Source organism: Taudactylus pleione, unplaced genomic scaffold (genome assembly GCF_031769625.1).
Source record: "Taudactylus pleione unplaced genomic scaffold, aTauple2 ptg000290l, whole genome shotgun sequence".
NCBI classification, from domain to species: domain Eukaryota; kingdom Metazoa; phylum Chordata; class Amphibia; order Anura; family Myobatrachidae; genus Taudactylus; species Taudactylus pleione.
Window position 1 is genome coordinate 10341793 of NW_028284692.1, and position 20680 is coordinate 10362472.

The 20680-nt window shown below is 44.0% G+C and overlaps 2 protein-coding genes across 2 annotated transcripts in view; both read right to left on the reverse strand.

Annotated features, from left to right (window-relative positions):
* Window positions 1-1285: 1285 nt before the first annotated feature.
* On the reverse strand, window positions 1286-3255 carry CRTAP (cartilage associated protein). The gene has a single exon (XM_088482730.1). It carries the CDS (start codon window positions 2668-2670, stop codon window positions 1447-1449), a length of 1224 nt encoding a protein of 407 aa, XP_088338856.1. The 5' UTR covers window positions 2671-3255; the 3' UTR covers window positions 1286-1446.
* A 14028-nt stretch (window positions 3256-17283) lies between these two features.
* The window catches only part of GSG1L2 (GSG1 like 2), a 132051-nt gene continuing 128654 nt past the window's right edge, over window positions 17284-20680 (reverse strand). The window contains exon 5 of the mRNA XM_088482734.1: window positions 17284-17575. Coding sequence (XP_088338860.1) covers window positions 17284-17575 — 292 coding nt within the window. The remainder of the gene's footprint in view (window positions 17576-20680) is intronic.

A 20680-nucleotide genomic window follows, 5' to 3' on the forward strand; every position in this document is an offset into this window, starting at 1 on the left:
GCCACCCCTTGTTTTTGAACGAGCGAGCGCAAATAGCGAATGGCTCTTAATCAGGCCCTAAGTCAGCTGTGCTCAAGTATGGTTATCCTTAAACCTGGACCGTTAGTGTGCCTTGAGGACCGTGGTAGGGAACCCCTGATCTAGGGTTAATGTGGAAAAAATGCTGATACTCCAAGGCGGCGGTATTCAACATGCAGAACTACAGCTGCTGTAGAACTACACATCCCAGCATGCCTTGCCAGTTTTGCCATTATGGCATGCTAAGACTGAGGCAGGACTGGGATGTGTAGTTCCACCGCACCTGGAGGGCTGAATACCCCTGGTCTAGGGTACCGTGATTCAGGAAAGTTTGGGAACCACTGCCTTAAGAATTGTGCTTACATAAGATAACTAGTTTCTAGAGAAAGCGAAAAACATAATTTCTGAACATGACATATAATTTAACCATCCATAGGGTACCTACACCAAAGGTGATCAACCTGTAAGGTAGGATCCCAGAATATGTAATTCACAGACATCCATTAGATTAGATTTGAACCGAGAACCATCAGCAGAATTACTGCCGAAATTACCACTGAAAGCCCCCTCTACTGAGTACACACAGAGACCAGCACAGGCACAGTACTACTGAGTACACACAGAGACCAGCACAGGCACAGTACTACTGAGTACACACAGAGGCCAGCGCAGGCACAGTACTACTGAGTACACACAGAGGCCAGCACAGGCACAGTACTACTGAGTACACACAGAGGCCAGCGCAGGCACAGTACTACTGAGTACACACAGAGGCCAGCGCAGGCACAGTACTACTGAGTACACACAGAGGCCAGCGCAGGCACAATAATACTGAGTACACACAGAGGCCAGCGCAGGCACAGTACTACTGAGTACACACAGAGGCCAGCGCAGGCACAGTACTACTTAGTACACACAGAGGCCAGCGCAGGCACAGTACTACTGAGTACACACAGAGGCCAGCGCAGGCACAGTACTACTGAGTACACACAGAGGCCAGCGCAGGCAAAGTGAAGTCCCATCTGAGATTTCAGTCCCTGACCAGAGAACAGAGCACCACTGCACATACACTGGTCCCAACACATACTCAGTATAGCCGCAGTGTCTACTCACATACACTTTTCCTCCTCAAATTAAGGTACTGTCTGTATATTATTATTAATAATTAAATACATTCTTATTGTTCATAAGCAGGAAAATATGTAACTGTACAACCAATATCACTGCCATGTTTCACTTCTTCATATAGTACTGTATGTAGACGACATAGCTTTTGATCTACGGAATTTTATTCCCATGCAAACAAATTGTAGAAGAAAATAGCCATAAAAAGTCATTGACCCTGTAAGATGTGTTAATACAGTCAAGGTTGTCTCCTAAATTCAGTTCAAGACAGAAATGTCACAAGTTTAAAAAATGTACTTTGCCTCAAAAATAATTTGCATCCAAGAGTTCATCGAGATATTCCACCACATTGCCCTCATCATCATCTACAATATTCTGTAAAGCATATTCATACATCTCCTTCTGCTTGGTTGTAATGTTGTAGTAAAGAGCTGCTTCTGGCCTGGGCTTGAAGTTCTCCTCTGAAAGCCCCCACTTCTCCATGTGGAACTGGTAGTACACCATGTTCTGCTTCATAACTTGGTCATCTGGGTCGAAGAGCAGGTAGCTGGCCACACACGGAGCAGCATTTCGAACATCATTGAGTTTGTAATAAGCAAACTGTAGGTAGTGGTACATGGTGGCCACAAATTTCTCCACCACGTATCCCCCAATGACAGGGGTGAGCTTGCTTTCACATTTTAGTTTGCATTTCAGTACCTCAATGTAGTGATCAGCCACGGATGGATAAAAGTCTTTGAAGTCTTTAATCTCTCTGGAGCCTTCGCATGCAGCAGTGCATTCCTGGAAGGTCTTGAAGAAATCAGGTAGAGCCATCTCCATATCAGAAATTGAGGTTCTCCAGTTTTCGCCATTGTAGGCCCTCACAGCTCTAATGAACAAAGTCTCGTAAGTCTTAGTCTCTAAGTCTTTGATATGAGCCTCAGATTCCGGCATACTCTTGTAATACGCCATGTTTCTCTTCATCATTTCGTCATCAGGGTGCAGCAGCAGGAAAGTATGGGCTGCAGCAATGGCCTTGGGCAAATTATTTGATTTAAAGTAGGCATACTGCAAATACTTGTATGGTTCCCGAGTCTGGAACTCTTCTAGGGTCTCTCTGCTGGGCTGTGACTGCCGGAAAGCAGGAAGACCCTGCTTGCACCGTTTGAGGCACTGGGCCCTCATCAGCACATCTCCAAATACCTTCAGCTCGGGGAAACCAGTGAAACGGCCCAGATGCCCAGTGTCATTTTTCAGATCCACAATTGATCCTGGAGGATTGTTATCTATTTGTGCAGTGCTGCAGTTGAGGTTACAGAAAGCCTCACTGTCCCTTAACAGCCTGAATAACCTCAGGCTTATCTCCAGATAATTGACAGTCTCTGGCCAGTTCTCATTGCTGTACTGATCTAGCCCATACTTGTAAGCAGATTCCAGGGGCATCAGCTCATCTCGGGGGTAACTCCTGAAGCTGTAACGCTCATACTGAGCATTTACTGAGAGGCAGAGGAAAACAATAAGCGTGCAGCCAAGACTTTGCACCATTGTGAGGTTCACTGATATCCAGACACGTAATGGGTGCAGAAAGAAGTAACTGTTAAATATTTTACATGCAAAATAAGATTCAAGCTCAAAGTTCACTGGTTAAAATCTACTGGTATCTTCAAGATCCACATTCATGTCATTCCTCTGCCACTATAACAAATGCAACAGAGAGCAGGACAGTCTTAGCTTGGAGGGTCATAAAACAGTGAACTTACACATCGAGCTCTGAAGTTTCAGTCAAATCCATAGAAAGTCTCCCCAGAAATCCTTACAGTTCCCATGCACAGTTTTCTATCTGCACTTTGTCCTGGACGTAGTTCTGTCCTTTTGTGAATCTGCAGTTTCCCCCCCCCTCTCTAGGGCTGCTCTCTCCCCTCTGACAGAAGTTCCTTTGAGCCCAGTAGTTACCACGTAGCAAGTCAGCGTCAGCAACAGCAGTAGGAGGAGGGGGCTGTATACAGAGGAAGGCTCTGGCTGTGCCTCTGACTGAGGGGAGTCTCTGCCTGTTACAGCAGCAGACTGCAGGCGGAGATACAGGAAAGGAATGCAGGGCACCAGCAGGGAGTCACGTTCTTATTGGCAGACAAATAATATCCCCCCTTCCTTTTTAAATAACTTTATTTAGCTCTTTTCCCACTCATATAGTGTAAGAACAGGAAATAGATATTCCACGTGTTGCTGAGAGGGATTTTAAATTTCACTGCATCGGAATCTACATCCCACATTTCTCTGCACTGGGAAGTATAGTCAGAGTACAAGGGAGGGGGCTTTGCATTACATGCACAGTAATATACACTTGTATTATTAGCGACAATGTAATATTGGAACGCCCAGTTTAATAATAATTAGTAAAATAATTGTGTATGTCTTGTTTTTTTTTTTCTGTGTATCGCAGTTTTTGTTTAAGAATGCTGTTATTATGTAGTATTTTACCAGACAGGATGATATTATGTAGGGATGGCCATCGACTATCGATGGTCTTGCACACTGTAAATAGATTAACCAACAATATGGTCAATCCAATTAGTGTGCGAAGGCGGTAAACATTGATGGTTCAAAACTATCGACCATCAATAATTATAATTTAAATGTTTCCTTCCACTACTCCACTTATAAATATGCCACATCAGAGTTGCCAGCAATCCCTGATTTCTAGTGTGATGTTCCTTCGAAATGGTTGCCTCTGCAATTTTTAATAGTGTGAAGAAGATGTGCACAGTGATAATGTCAGGTTAACCTCCCAGTGCATTGCTGGCCCTACTACCCACCCTGACATCAGCTGCTTCCCAATCACTAGATACTGAGGGAACATATTGTATACCTCAGTGGTCCATTCCTAATTGCTGAACACGACATGACATCGAATATATATATATCAAATATATATCAAATATACCACTCTTGGGTGTGCGGCCACGCACTGATATACGCACGCCTTGGTGTGCGTTGTGATGCACAAGGCCGAGTGCATTCAACCACCCAAGACGTGCGTATATCAGAGTGTAACCGCACACACAAGACTGGTATATCTGCCTTATAAAATGGCCCCTGTTGTGACTAAATAGTTCTACGTGGAGATGATGTAGGGGAAACAGATACAGAATAGGAGGAATAAATAGGCTGTTTCAATTTAATTATTTTTATTGAATAAACATTTAAGTGGATAACAGAGTAAAGTGCATACACACGGAACAATATATCGTTACAATATGAACGATATCGTTCAACAATATATCGTTCGGTGTGTATGCAATGAACGACCATAGATGTGTGCTCCCTCTGGACGATAACGATATCGTCCATAGGGCATGCTTGCAGGCCAATCTGGACGATATCGTGCATTTTCCATAGGGGTTTGCGATCGTTGGTCGTTCCTCGTTGGTGATTGGTGTGTGGATGAACAATATCGTTCATCTAGCACACCAGGAATTTCAAGGGAGATCGTTCAGCGTTATCATTCGCTGAACAGATGATCCCCTGTGTACCCAGCATAAGTGAATAAAACAGTTGAAATAGGTCAGTGAGGCAGTGATGTGCTGCTTTTTAGTAGTTTCCCTGTGAGTGATGCTAGTGTTTACACTTATTGTGGAGTGAGAGTTACGCTGGGAGGTGTGCGATCACTAGGAAATAATGCACTGTCATGTGATTTAGGGGGGAATTCAATTAGCTGCGAAAAGCCGTTTTCGGGTGTTAACTTTGCATTGGAAACACCAAATTTTTTTGCCAAATCCAATTGTGAGGTTTTCGCTAGAAAACTGAAGAAAACTTTTTGGCTGTTGTTAATTTTGCTTGGTTTGTGTTCTCCATAGGAAATCCTTGCAGTGTCATGCGTTTGGTATTCAATTCCAAAATAGCGCTAATTTATCGATGATTTTCAACTACTTTTCGTGAGATTTTTTTTTCCAGGAACAAGTGGGTGGTGAAAAAAAATAAAAATGTGTCCAATCATGTTGGTGGGATTTCTGTAATTTTACCCCACCCCTGGAGCTGTCACGCGATGGAGAATTCTCTCTGACACACGTGGAACGAGAAAAGGAAAATATATAGTTTACAGCAGTTGTTCCAACTCTTTCTTGAATCACTGTGCCCTAGAGTATCAGCATTTTGTGCATAGACCCTAGGCCAAAAGTTTTGTATTAAGAAGTTCAGCAAAACATATGAAGTTATGTAAATTGTACTTACTTATTGGCGCTGAACAGGATTGTGCTTCTGTTTTTCCACAGATTTTATTATTGGCAGTCACCAGCATTGGTTTTGCCTATCACATTGTCCAGAAATAATGTGTTTTGGTCCTGGACCACCAACCCGTGCCACCCCTGCAAGTGCCCCTGTGGCACCCCAGGGTGCCATAGCACCCAGTTTGGGAACTACAGTACTGGTGAGACTAATATTTTTACTGTATTTGTTATCCAAGAATACTTGGTGAAGAAACTTTTCCAGTTGTATTTCAAACTTAATTTATTTTTAACAGCAACTCGTCCTACAGAAAGCTTACAAGCATCCAAAACCAATAGTTGTAAATCATTTATTATATTTGAGTTTAGAAATCATTGGGTGGAAACAGAATTTATTGGAAAATGTTGCACAGGCAACTAAAAAAAAGAAAAGACTTAGCGCTTCGCTGGCCAGTCCGGTGGCTTTTTGCACATTTAGAAAATAAATAATATCAATATTAATATTTTTATATAAATGATTTATTACAACAATAAATATTTTTGTTGAGTGCCGCTGTTATCGCCTTCCTGGGGTGGCGATATCATACGAGGACAGCTGGAAGTTTTCCTATTGCATTGCAAAGCTATTGCTGTTAAAGGAGAAGGCTATCACTGGCTGCAGGGCTTGATAAATAGGGAGAAGCCCTATCTCTGGCGAGTGGATAAACCCAATCTCAATGGATTTAGGGCTCCTCTCCCAATCATAAATATACCCCATAATGTAATTTGATAGTGAGAATATAATCTTATTATTTGTCCCAGTGTCTTAGGTGGTTTTGAAAAGATGAGTCGTATTATGGAGCCTTATGGAACCTCACCTGTATGAACATTAAAGTGGCATCAGTAATTATAAACTTGAAATAGCTAACACTCTCTTTATTTAAACTTTTTTGGCAAAACATGACTGTAAATGTACAGTTACTTAACTACTTGGTATATGATAGAGGAAATGCAACAAAACAGAAGGGGGAGATAAAAATATTGCTTACCATTTTTTTGACACTATTCGTATATTATCATTAATATTATTTAACAATGCATGCTAAAATTAACTACTTAACTGACTTTATTTTCCTGTTTTTTTTATTTAATATAATTAAAAAAAAATGTAAAAGTTTTTTTAAATATTTTATTGAAAAACATATACCACCCAATGCCAATAGGCCCTTTCCCACCCCCCTTTGGCAATAGACTCAGTGGTCATAAATCCTAGTAAGAGTACCCCCCACACCTCCTTAATAGATAAAAAAAACCTCTGTTTTAGAAACCATCCCCCTGTAAAAATCCAGTTTTTTGCACCCCACCCTCCTCCTTCTACCCTGTGACCAGTGTATTTTTTAAAATTATTTCATGCTTCCCCCTCCAGCGTCATGATACCTTATTGTATCCCTCTTCCAACCCCACTTATATTAGATCCTCTTGCGGGGCTGTAAACCCCACCTCTGTTTGCATAACCCCCCCCCCACATGCAGAGCACAGTGGAGCATTTGTCAGGTAGGTCTGATGACTCAGGGCCTGATTCAGAGCCGGAAGCTCTGACCAGAGCGCTCGCTCTGAATCAGGGCCCTCCTACCTCAACTTGGAGCGGCCTCATGGACGCTCGCATAGCTGTGGGTTGCCACCCACAGCTATAGTGAGCGTCCATGATGATGGTCGCGATGGCATTGCGACCATCGGGCTTGCGACGAGACCCTGCGGTAGGGTCTCGCTGCCGCAAGCCCAGGAGTGATTTTGTCTCTATCAGTAGTGATGTCAGTGGGGCCGGACTCAGACGGTAGGCGTTCCCATGGGACTGTCTTCGTCTGGCAGGCACGCCTACCAAAGGGGGCGTGCTGTCAATCACCATCGACAGCACGCCCCCTTTGGTGCAAGACCCCGAGCGACGGATTCCCCGTCACTCGCCGGGTCTCGCGCATGCGCACAACGGAGCTCCCTCCGTCGTGCGCATGCGCACTTAGGCACCATCGACCCGCTTGCGAGCGTACAGCGCTCGCGAGCGTACAGCGCTCGCGAGCAGGTCAGAATCAGGCCCTCAGAGATCAGCCAAATAGGGCTTGAAGGGGATCTAAGTTACCCTCCTTGTTCTGTGATCCCCATTACATGCTCCTTTGAGTACCATTTGCACAGCATTCTGGGGCATGATTCCAGAAGTGATATCGGTGGTCACAGATCGCCGCATCACTTCTGGGTTGTCCGGGGAGTCAGGGGAGATCCATTCTAAAGTCAGGGCACAGAGCGGGGTGGCGCGGTCACATGTGATGCGACCTTGACAGTCGAAGCACTTCTGGCTCTGGTTGCATCATATGCAACGTCACCGGCAAATAGTCAAAATTATTTTCCTCTTTTAATTAAAAGCCAATTAGAATTATATATCTGGTGCGATGTTTATCAGAGATGTAAAGGGTAATTCAACTGACGTTACTTCTCTTAATATCACAGTTTTTCCTCTGCTTTTATATTTAGGGGTGCTGTTATAGTATTATGGGCTGGTTATCAGGTAGTTGTGATGTGGAATTCTATTTAGCTACATGACCTATATAAATGATATATCGTTATGATTTCTATGAAAATATATACATTGGTTCTCAATTATTTTATTCCGCATGTATATCTGTACTAGTATATTTGGATATGTATCTTGAACTCTCCCAAAAATTGGTGTCCACTTTGCAGGTAGTTTTTTCATTACATATTACGTAATTCAATGCAATCATATTTTTTTTAAAATAAATTTGTATCTGATTTGTATAAATGAACCTAAATAGAAAACACCTCATGGGAAATGGGACAAACGTGCCAACAGTCTGAGCAGTGAGACAGATGCCTCTGATCGGGACAGTTGAGATATATGGTATTATATATATATTTTCTGTTAATGATTCACAGCCCAGCATGGTAATTAATTATATTGTGGACTGATTTTGATTGACCTTTAATGGGGAACTAGTTAAGGGAGTGACATTCACTATGCCAATAGTGACTACTATAGGTTGATCCCGAAATGCAGACGACAGCATGTCAACAATTAATTGGATCTCCAGTACAACTTTAAACATGCTGCTGTACCAGCATGTTTACAATTATAATGCCAATCCAGTTAACATGCTCTTAGTAGCATGTAAACCATATCGACGCCTGCATTCTGAACAGGCTTGCTGACATTCTGACTGCCCCCTCCGGGAGGGGGTAGCCAGGTCGGACAAGCAGGGGGGGCGTGGCGCGGCAGAGGGGGGTGTGGCCGAGGATACTACACTGCAATGGGGGTGGAGCGGGGGCGTGGACACGGAATCGCGTCATTTTGGCCCCGTCCCCGCTACACAATGCCGAGAGTTTTATTGTAACAGCGGGGGGGCTGGACAGGTCGGCGGCCACTCGAAAGCTTGCCTGCTTTTTCGAGGGGCTGGGAGCTCCCACACGAATCGGGAGGGTAGGCAAGTATAATTCTGGGACATAGTCACTATCGAACCCATGCATCCATCCCCCAAGGTACATGCAACAACTCACTGAGGCTTGTGCTCTGATCTGGAAAGAAAAGGTGGAGTCCTATTCTGAGTAGCGCATGCATAGGGGGAGCACAAATCAGATTGCACATACTAAGAAAAGTTGCCCTCTCTGATCCTTTCATTGTGCATCACCACCAAAGGAATGTTTAGGTACCTGGTCTGCATTAATGGTATGCCCTACAGCGGAGGTTCCCAAACTAAGGGCCTGATTCAGAGCCGGACGCTCTGACAGAGCGCTCGCTCTGAATCAGTGCCAGCCCTCTGGTTTTTTTGAGCGGCCTCCTGACCGCTCGCATAGCTGTGACCACCCACAGCTATAGCGAACGGCCAGGATGATGGTCCCTTGTGGTAGGGTCTCGTTGCCGCAAGCCCAAGAGTGCTTTCGGCTCTAACAAAGCCGAAAGCACTCCCACTGACATCACTTGTGATGTCAGTGGGGCCGGCCGCAGACGGCAGGCGTTCCCATGGGAACGCCTCCGTCTGGGCAGCCACACCCCGGCCCGCCAACCAAATGGGGCGTGCTGTCATTCAACATCGACAGCATGCCCCCTTTGGTGCGAGACCCGGAGCGATGGATTGCCCGTCGCTATCCGGGTCTCGCGCATGCGCACGACGGATTCGGCTTCGTCATGCGCACTGGGCCACCATCGAACCGCTAGCGGGTCTGAATCAGGCCTTCAGTCCTCAAGGCACCCTAAGAGTCCAGGCAGAGCGTAACTACGGTGGTGCGGCCAGTGCCGCCACACAGAGCCCAACAGCCCTGAGGGCGGCACTGGCCACCCACCGCGATCACTTCCCCTGAAGCAGCAGCCTCGACCCTGCATGTCTCCAATAGTTGTCACCAGTTACCTAGCGCTAAAACAGCTAGTAAAATTCTGCTTCCGCTGTTACAGGGGTCCGCGGCAACTACCTGCCTCCAGCTGCCTGTGTCCATAGAGCTTGACATGATGTTGTTGTTATGTGAACTCTCAGCCAATAGGAAGCGTCCTCGTCTTAGGCTCCGCCCACACTGACTGAGATCTCTGCTTCTCTGCACTGTCTGCAGATGAAAACGGCAGCTGCTTGAAGTTGTCACAGACACATAGGTGCTATCTAGTGGTAAGGGTGGGGAGCCGTGTCATTATGATCTCCCATGTATCAGCAGTTAATTTCACAGGATAATACGTGTGTTGTATACAATGTGTGCTATGCTGTGTAGTTACACAATGTGTGTGTTTGTATGTATTATACGGTGTGTTTAAGTATAATGGTGCGTACACACGGTACAATAAAAATGCAGAATATGAACGATAACAATATCGTTCATATTGTGCATTTTCCTGTGCCTCCAACCCTCCAACGACCTGTGATGAGCGGGCACGTATGGACGATAAAGGTATCGTCTATTGACTGTGCATGCAAGCCAACCTGGTCGATATTGACCAGGTTACTATAGGGACCCGCTGGTCGCCGGTGGGTTGGTGGTGTGCAGGATGATCGATATCAATCATCCAGCACTCCGGGAAGATGCAGGGAGATCGTTCAGCTATATCGTTATCGCTGACGATCGTCACATGTGTATGCACCATTATATAGTCTGTGTATGTGTTGTGCAGTGTGTGTTATACAGTTTATGCTGTGTAGTTATACTGTGTGTGTTATATAATGTGTATGTGCTGTACAGTATAGTTATACAGTTTGTGTATGTGCTGTACAGTCATACTTGCCTACTTTTGAAAAAGCATTTCAGGGAGATTGTGAGAGCAACACCTATGAACGCACGTTAAAGTGGACGGGTACTGCTAAATCTGAGACAGGGCCGGCTCCATGGTTAGTCGCGCCCTGTGCCGGCCGGGTGTATAGCCATAGGCCATGCCCCCTTAAGTGACATTATTTTAGGGCATGCCCGCATGGCACGCCTCCTGTTTAACGTCAGGCTGGGCTAAGCCCAACACTAGCCTTAGCTTGGCTTCCGCCAGCCCTCTTACAGCACTGAATGGAATCCGCGCGCATCATCCATTTAGCCTCCAGGGTACGGCACCGCCGCAGGGTACCCAATCTCCCGACCAGACCACCTGCGGGCCACTTCAGCTCACGGGTGGAACAGCGGGACAGTGCTGTCCCGCTGAAATCGGGATGTTGGGGAGGGGTGCGCCCTCTATGGGGTGGCGCCCCTGTTCGACTGAACTGATCGAACACCCCAAGAGCCGTCCCTGATTACTTCCAAATGTAAACGAGCCAGAAATCAGTTAGTAAAATTTACTTCTTGATGAAAACACACTGATACTTTTCAGAAAACGCAGGTAGCCATAGGTGTCATTGTGCAGTATAATTAATGCAGGAAAATTATACTAATAATCCTACTTGAATGTATATATCTGGGTTTTTTTTTATATAACAGCTTCATAATAGGGGTAAGCTGCAATCAGGGCGATTGGTAGACTCTTCAGGGAGACAGGGAGATTGCTACTATTTCAGGGAGTCTCCCTAACAATCAGGGAAAGTTGGCAAGTATGTGTACAGTGTATGTGCTATATAGTATTATTATAATGGGTACTAGGAGGTAATCACCCTGAGACTCAGGGCCGTAACTAGGGTGGTGCGACCAGTGCCGCCACACAGAGCACAACAGCCCTGGGGGCAAAACTAATCAGCCCATCACAATCTCTATCCGCCGGGCACCCGCTGCTATATATATATTAATAACGGTGCAGTGCACGGCGCCCGGCTCTTACACTGAAATGGCAGGCTCACCCCTGCATGTCACTCATCATGCACTCACCGTCTCCTGACCCAGTACCGCAATGTCTGTTGGGATAGGAGAGACATCATGACATTTCTCGTAGCACAGTTCTTAGGTTGAGGAGCTGTTGGGTCAGGTACGCAGTAGGCGTCTGCAGCGCCGCGTCCAGCACTGTAGCAGGTCCCCATTGACTTCCAGGTCCGGCGTTGGCGACAAGCAGATGTGTGTCAGTGTGGAGTGTTTGATCCCTGGCGGCCATTATCAGTGGCGCTGCTCTAGTGCTGCAGTGCATTTACAGCTTATTTGTCCAATTACAATAAACAAGTGTTAATATGTGAAAATATTCTCTAGTCTCTATGGTAAAATCTAACTTTTAGAGGAGGCTGATTCTGGCGCTTTAGCATTATCCCTCTGGAACCAGCGGGCGGTAGGGAGGTTGGGCACCGCGGCAGCTGTGCGGCGGTGCCGGACCAGGAGAAGAGGAATGGATGCCGCGTGCAACCATTCAGTGCAGGAAGAGGGCTGGGGGCAGCCCAGCTACTGACGTAGTGCTGGGCTCACCCTCAACCTGACATTAACAGGAGTGTCATTTAGGGGGCATGACCTATGGTAATTAGACCACGTCCCAATTTTCACCCGCGCAGGTAAGGAGCGACTAGGTAGCGGCCTGCACAGGGCGTGGCTCCCCCTGGAGCCGGCCCTGCCTCACTCCCACTCATTTTTTCTTTACCCATGGGCTCATTCTGTCCCTGGTGTGCAGCATGCACTAGCATCTATTCTGGCAGCCTCTCACCTATTCCCAGGCTTCCCCTCACCCATTCTTCTCAGCTTAGATCCTGAGAAAGCTTTTAAATTTGTGTCCTGGCCCCACCTTCATGCCAAATTGTCACAAAGGGCATTTGTTCCTAATTTCTCCCATCGCTTTTATTTTCTCTATACCATTGCATGCTCCATTTTTAATATTAATGTTTCACTTGGGGGGTTACCGTGTTTTGGGGCACACATCAGGGTTAGAGAGGGCTGCCTCTCTCACCCTTACTCTTCAATTTAGGCCACGACCCCCTTCCTTGCATCTTTCAGGCTTTGCCTTTTCAGGAGATACCTTTAGGTACAGTACAGTAACAACCAGTCACTGCTTTTGCAGACAATTTTATTGGCCCCCTCCAACTCCTTGCCTCAAATCTTTAATACTTTATGGGACTTAGGACCACAAAGATTGGCTCTATAACTAGGTTCTGCCGTGAGACCCCAGCAGAGTGCCCCTTAGAGTGCGAAAAAAGTACTTCCCCTATTTAGGCATACATCTCCTCATGCACATTGAGCTAGAGATTTATAAAAGCTTGGAGAGAAAGTACCAACCAATCACCTCATAACTGTCATTTTTCAAACACAGGAGGATTTTCATGAAAGTCTGGAGAGAGATAAAAGATAAAGTACCAAGCAATCTTCTCCTAAAGCTGGGTACACACTGACAGATATATCTGTCTGGTGGGAAGGAAAATCTGTATGGGAGCAAATACCAATAGAAATTTGCTCCAAAACCCTGGAAGACAGACCAGATTTTCCTTTTCACCAGACAAATTGGACAGATATATCTGTCAGTGTGTACCCAGCTTAACTGCCATTTTACAGGCTGTGTTTGAACAATGACAGTTAGGAGCTGATTGGTTAGTACTTTATCTCTCACTATTTTATCTCTCTTTAAGCTTTCATGAATACCCCCCACAGTCACTAAACTGACAGGAGCTCTCTCTCCACTTCGTCTTTCTACAAGTTTTGATAAATCTCCCCCTGAATCTCTTTATTCCCTTAACATGTGGCCGCTTAACAAGACTGTTTTGATTGAAACAGTACACAGCTGTTACAAACTCCCTTTGTTTTATTTGGGCCGGGCTAGCGTCCCCAAGATGGTAAGCTTTCCTATGGTACTCTATACCCTTGAAATGCTGGCAATAGTTTTATCCCGGAGGGACGACAAATGCATTAATGCAGCTTTTTTGTGCCTTCGGGTTATTATCTCATTCAACTCAAAATTACCCTAATATCTTTGAAGACCAGTCCTTTCTTCCTAAGCTTTGCCCTTTTCCTTTTCTTCATTCTCATAAATCTGAACTGTCTTTGGATGTTCCCTTCTCCAGAACTTGGAATTCCATGGTGGCCTGGCCTCGTACCCTTTTCAATCTTGGTGGTAGTGTTTGTACTTTTCACCTTGATTACATGTCTTGGCAAAGGTCTCCTAGCAGACCGAAAATGTCGACCTGTGATTGTGACATGTTGGTATAAGCCAATTCAATTCTGATCATGTGGGACACGGGCAGGGAGCTGCTGGAAGGACACAAGGGGATAAGCTGGAGAGACAGGGAGATGGTGTTGGAGTGAAGACACTGGAATGGCACTGGTGAGATGCAGGGGGGGCTGATGCTTGAGAAACACAGGAAGATGGTACTGAAGAGACGCAGATGGGATGAAGCTGGTGAGACGCAAGGGGGATGAAGCTGGTGAGATGCAGGGGGGATGGTGCTGATGAGTAGCAAGGGGGGTTGCACTGTAATGATGCAGGAGGATGACGCTGGAGAGACGTAGGAGGATGTTGTCTCCAGTGTAAGAGTTACACTGATGATATAGAACAATTTATTTTTCCTTTTTAAGGGGAAGATGTACTAAGCTCTGGAAAGTGATAAATTGGACAGTGATAAACTGCCAACCAATCTGCTCCTAACTGTCATTTTTCAAACACAGCCTGTAACATGACAGTTAGGAGCTAATTGGCTGGTAGTTTATCACTTATCAATTTATCACTTCCAGAGCTTAGTACGTCTCACCCTATTCACCCTAACATTCTAGTCTCAGTTGATGTCAGGAGTGCAAAAAAAACCCCATGTAAAATGTATTTCGAACTGTCATAGCTCCCAAACCTGCAGCCCCCTGGCCATTCACTTTAAAGTTTCCTATACACAACAGTGTGTGTGTGTGTGTGTGTGTATTGTGTAAAGAACAGTTGTTCTGGCCTCTCAGAGTAGTTCCACCTAGCGTGTGAGGGTAGTTGGAGGAAGTAGGTGGAGGGGTAGATGAGTTACACCACCTCTCTAGGACCACTTTAGGCCCTGGGTGGTGCTCTTTTGAGGTACCACTGAATTTTCCGAGCACCCCAGAAGTTGTGGATTGAACACATGAGAGTGATGATCTCATTGCGATTTTTTTAATATAGATAGATAGCAAACATCCACATAAAAGTGAAAAAGGATTGCACTCACCAGACTGAAGAAACGTTCAGCTTATTTATTTCTTCAATCCAGGCAGGTGTAGATATCAGTGATGATGCATGGTGTCAGTCAACGTTTCGGTCTACTGGGAGGCCTTTGTCAAGACACATCAGCAGATAATAATCATACAATACAGCATCAGCACTCAGGGCAATATCAGGGAAGCTATGATATATATCTACTTTCCCACTAAATATGGTATGCATTCTGTTTATTCACCATACCACACACTCTATTAACCTTTCTGCTTGATTCTGTTTGTACCCTGTAATAGAGATGATTTCTTATGCCTCTAAACAAGTCAGTGACCCTTTTACCACACTCCTCTCATGTCCTCCTGTAGACTCTCTTCTCAGTCTCCAGCCTCTGTGATTTCAATTAATGTAGATTTTTCTTCATTTCTCCTTCACAGAATGGCATCTTCCTACCCAATGTACTACATACAGGTGCTGTTTTGCTTACCTGCTGATCTGTCCTGCTCCAAATCTATAATTGATAGCACCTTCCTTGTATTAAAGCTAGGATCTGTTAGCAGTTAAAGTCTTTTATTCACATTACATTGATGGGTCATTATTAGCTTCAGAATCAGTATCCATCATAAGGCTAAAAATGTAGCTACCTCTTGATCAGAAGGTGGTCATTTTTTAATCTGTTTTTGTTTAATATCCTTCTGGCGGCAAATGTCTAGCCTTGCCTCAAGCCCACTTGCCTTCAGAGATGGGAGGGGTGTCACGAGAACGACACTGTGGAATAGAACCCCCAGCTTAGTATCAAAGGCAGTGGTGTTTTAACAAAACGTTTTTGTGTGGGCAACCTCCCTCCGGATAAGGCACCAATGCAGAATATTGCAATGAATCTGGCACAATGACAGAGTTCTTGCTATATTCTAAACATCAAACGAAAGAAGAAAAGGTATTCATATATTGGGGCACTCACGGACTTAAGTAGATAATTCACTAAATATCAAAAAAGTTTTACTAAACGATTAATCAGTGTTCCATTATTCACAAAAAATATTATTAAAATATAACTTTTATTGTCTCCTATCAATAAAATAAAATTATATAGTACAGCGAAATATTATTTATTTCTTTTTATTTTATGTTTAATTATTTTAATAAAATCATTTCTTATGTTACTGCCAATGTAATATCCGGTTATATCAATACAATACTTGTCTCAAAACATTATGTGTTTCATATATCTGAAAACCGGGACCGGTTATATCAAAATAATGGTTATCTCATAACATCTGAGTATCCTGTATATTTGAAACCGGTAGGTGTCTGCCAAACAAGGTCAAACAATATATATCAAATAAAGGTAAGTATACACCCTATATCGTAGGTTTCAATAAGTTACTGCCTACATACAAGTACCTCAAGAGCACTTTAGGGATTAACAGAATCGATCCCCTAATTAATATTAGGACTCAAATAATTATAAGTTAGGGCCCCACATACATGTTGTTATTAATGAATGGACAATCAGGTTGATTTAATCATATATCATGATTAAATTACCTTTATTTTATATATATCGTTTGTCCTTGTTTGGCAGACACCTACCGGTTTCAAATATATAGGATACTCAGATGTTATGAGATAACCATTATTTTGATATAACCGGTCCCGGTTTTCAGATATATGAAACACATAATGTTTTGAGACAAGTATTGTATTGATATAACCGGATATTACATTGGCAGTAACATAACAAATTATTTTATTAAAATAATTAAACATAAAATAAAAATAAATAAATAATATTTTGCTGTACTATATAATTTTATTTTATTGATAGGAGACAATAAAAGTTATATTTTAATGATATTTTTTGAGTGCCCCAATATAGGAATACTTTTTCTTCTTTCGTTTGATATGTAATAATATATTCCTGGGTGCACCTCCCTGTAGATATTGGAGTAGTAGTCCTTATAGAAATTATTTATTATATATTCTAAACATGCCACATTTCCAGAATATTCATTAGAAATATGATACCAGCACCATATTTTTGAGAAATCGACAGAAAATGGCACCAGCCTTAGCCCAATTGGACCTTTGTGGTCTTGCTTTGTTAAATGGGCTTTTACCACAGCCCCAAAACAGAGGCAGAAACAGGACATAAAACATTCTACCATAGTAATGTGCCTATGTACAGTAGGTGGTAAACCTGACTTTATTGGACATCCTGATGATGAAGACTTTGCTCACCACCCATCTTCCTCCCCCAGAAGCCAATACGGTTATTTTGAAAAACTGTAAACTGGAAGAAACATGCTATATTAGTGATCAAATGGTCAATTACAGTTTTTAAGAGTACAGCTCATGCATGAAACAGCTTTGCCTGTTGTATGATTTTATTAAAAAAAAGTAAAGAATCACAAGAATATACAAGTGTATTAAAAACTAGCAGTACTCGTCACATTGTGTGTGAGGAAAGTGGTTTAAGTTGCCGTATGCTGAAGGACTTTGCCCACTTATTGATAAATCCATAAAGCCCTCTCTGTTGCCTTGTATTGTGTTAATATAAATATCCCACACAGGCTGGGAGCCATCTTGTTCTAGAGCTTTCTGTTTATTCTGTAAACTTCTCTCCAGATTCCGCCGCCTCTGTTTGAATTCTAGAATAGTCTTTGTGTATCTGTTGATCGTGGTGACGGAGGCAGCCATACAACATGTAAAAGATCCCCACGCCAAGCTGCATGAAAAACATATAACACCATAAATCATATATGAGTTATTTTATTAGTTTCAATATTGAGACAAGTAGGTAGTTGTATATGGGAGTATGTAAGAGGGTAAAGTAATAGCCAGCACTTGTCATCAATTGTTTAGTTCTGCATGTGGAAGCATACGCGCCAAGTTTATTATTGTCCATTTTATCTAACAGTGCAGGATTTGGATGATTGGGAGATCAGCTATCCAACACACTTTGCTTCTAGCTACACGCACATACAGTAATCCTGCACGCTTCATAAATATATGGTGGAGCTATGAAGTGATTGGAGAGTCTGAGTGTACTGACCCCGACCAATTTTTTTTACATTTCTATTATTTGGACATGATTTCTACTTGTCGATATGGCTTTCATTGGTATTTATTTCAACCTTACAGGTCAGGGAGAAGGAAAGACCGACTGTAATAAATAAAGAAAGCAGTTTTGCTATATTACTTACATATGGAGCAGGGTTTATTGTAGAACACTAGGCTCCATTACACTGCGTGTTGTCAATTGAATAATATGCAAACCGTTAATTGCTTAAAAGATCAGATCTCTCACAAAATATCATGGATTATCCAGTTTATTCTTACCCATATGCAACATCCACTTCAATAAACTCTACTACATCTGTACTCTAATCTCCTGTAGTTCTCTACAGTGCTCTACAGTATTATCAGCAAAAAGGAGATAAGAAAGGGGCATGAAAGAAAAAAGGGGTAGTATTCTAAAGTGGGGCACTCAAATAAGCAGTATCTCCTAAAATGTAACCTTTATTACATTAATTAAAAGCAAATTATAAAAACAATGTTAAGTGATATGTAACAAATATGTAGTTTATATTGTCAGTTATAAAATGGACACCTCAAAAGTAGGGTATTTACCCCAGTCCTTAAGCTAGAATGCAGCTTTTGGTAATAGGGTGTAAAGGGGCATGACACAGATAAATTAGATGTTGGCAAAGAGTACAGCGTGCTGATTTGCTTGGACCTGTCAAGTTTTAAACTTAAGCTGAGTACACACTGACATATATATTGGCAGATCAATTGATCGGCCAATATATCTGGAGCCCGTCGGCCAGTGTGTACCAGCAATGTGTCTGTGAATGACGTCGTTCAGACATATCGCGTGGCTGTGCTGCACAGCCCATGGTCAGATATATCTGCAGATATGTCTGTCCATCGGCACGTGTGTACGGGCGGACTGCCGACTGCCCGTACACACACAGTGGCAACCTCGGGTAGTGGGGCAGACTCGCCCCTCGGTCAGGGGGACCTGAGGCTGCCTGGAAGATGATGGTCGTTCAGTGTATATGAATAACCATTATCTACAGATATATATCTGCAGATCATTCGTAGGTGTGTACCTACCTTTAGACAAATGGCAGCAACCAGTGGTGTATCTATGATGGGTACAGGGTGTGAGGTACAAACCTTACACTTAGACTAAACCCCACAGTATGCCTGCAGAGGGTCCCCTAAGTACTTTGCTGGGTAATATTTTAAAATAAATGCACCTGGCATACAGTAGGTGTTAGTAATAGAGCTATTGGCAGAAGTTGGAGGGGTAGGCGCCACATGGGAGGGGGGCTGCACACTGACCTCTTCTGTGTTTATACACTATAATAAAAACATTATCAATATAAGAGTCTACTTACCTACTTTCCCGGGACAACCGGAAGGCTCCCGAAAATCAGATGCCCATATTAAGAGAGGAGGGGGCCCATGTGCAGCACTACCCGGCGGCCGGAAGCGGACTGAGCACAGCAGACTCTGGGCACTAGAGTCGACTTTAGTGCTATGCCAGAGTGTGCTGCCCGTGCGCGGCACCCATTTTCCTCGCAATTTCCCTACTGCGCAGGCGCAAAACGCAATTAAAATGGCAGCTGCGCCATTTTGCCAGTGATTTGCACAGCGCTGCTACCAGTGATGCGGGACTTCGGAGAGGTAATTATTGAATAATAGGGTGCAGGGTGTGCGGTGTGGGCCCCCTTGGACCAAGGGACCCTGTGCACCATACACTCAGCACCCATTATAGCTACACCCCTGCCCGGCCGCCCAGAAAAGTTGGCAAGTCTCCCGGCATGCCGCCTACCCCTGCACATACCTGGACCCCTTGCACATACCCCCGCAGCGGGTGGGGGGCAATGACGACATTTGCTTTGGATCAGATCATGCTTTACATTGCCGATAATCTCACACCTCTGCTCCGCCCCTAATGCCTTGTCAAGTCCCCGCCACACGCCCCATGTATGCCACGCCACGCCCCCTGTCAAAATAGGGGCAGCCAGAATGTTGGCAAGTATGTACAAGAGAGGAAGAAGAACTCTAGATTACACATGCTCCAATCAAGGAACCCGTACTAATGGGTCTATTTACCAAATCTAATCCCTTTAAGGAACCCCCCAGCTAATAATAGCTATCGTGGAGTATTGCTGCCTCAGGCAATAGCTTTCCCATATAAACCATGGGGAAGCCTGTAAAGTAAGTAATCCTATCGCTATCCAAATCTTATTTTTTCTTATATTACTTACATAATACTTGTTTTTTGTTTAGTTTTTTTCACATTTTTTTCTAACTGTAAGTGGCACTGGAAGTCTAGGCTTCGAGTCCATAGCACATACATGACCCTGCAAATCATAATTTGGTATTTAGGGCCTGATTCAGAGCCGGACGCAATTAGCGCTCGCTCGTCCAGAAAATAGGGGTGGCTATTCAAATCAACCGTTCTCTTTGCGGTCTGTTCATGCCTCTAGATCTGAACGAGCGAACCAAACTTGCGGTCGTTTTTTGAAAAAATACGCCCCCTGGCCGCTCGCATCCTACGTCATGTCCGCTATTTATTAGATTAATCGAGTACATCGACCAGGGTATGAACTGCTCGCTATTCTTGGGGTTGGTTTTTCCTACCACAATTTTGCGAGCAGTTCTGACTATAAAATAAGTTAAATAACCCAGTGACGTGGTTAATGACGCTGCTGTTTTAATTATGCACACCCATAAAACGCCCGTTTTGACCTTTAAGCACGTCTGCGTTCGGATCTCCACTCCCCGTTTTCAAGCACCTTCCCACGTTACTACCCAC

Bases quoted from the DNA above. Each gene is read 5' to 3' on its own strand.
- CRTAP (XM_088482730.1), bottom strand. From the start codon at position 2,670: ATGGTGCAAAGTCTTGGCTGCACGCTTATTGTTTTCCTCTGCCTCTCA.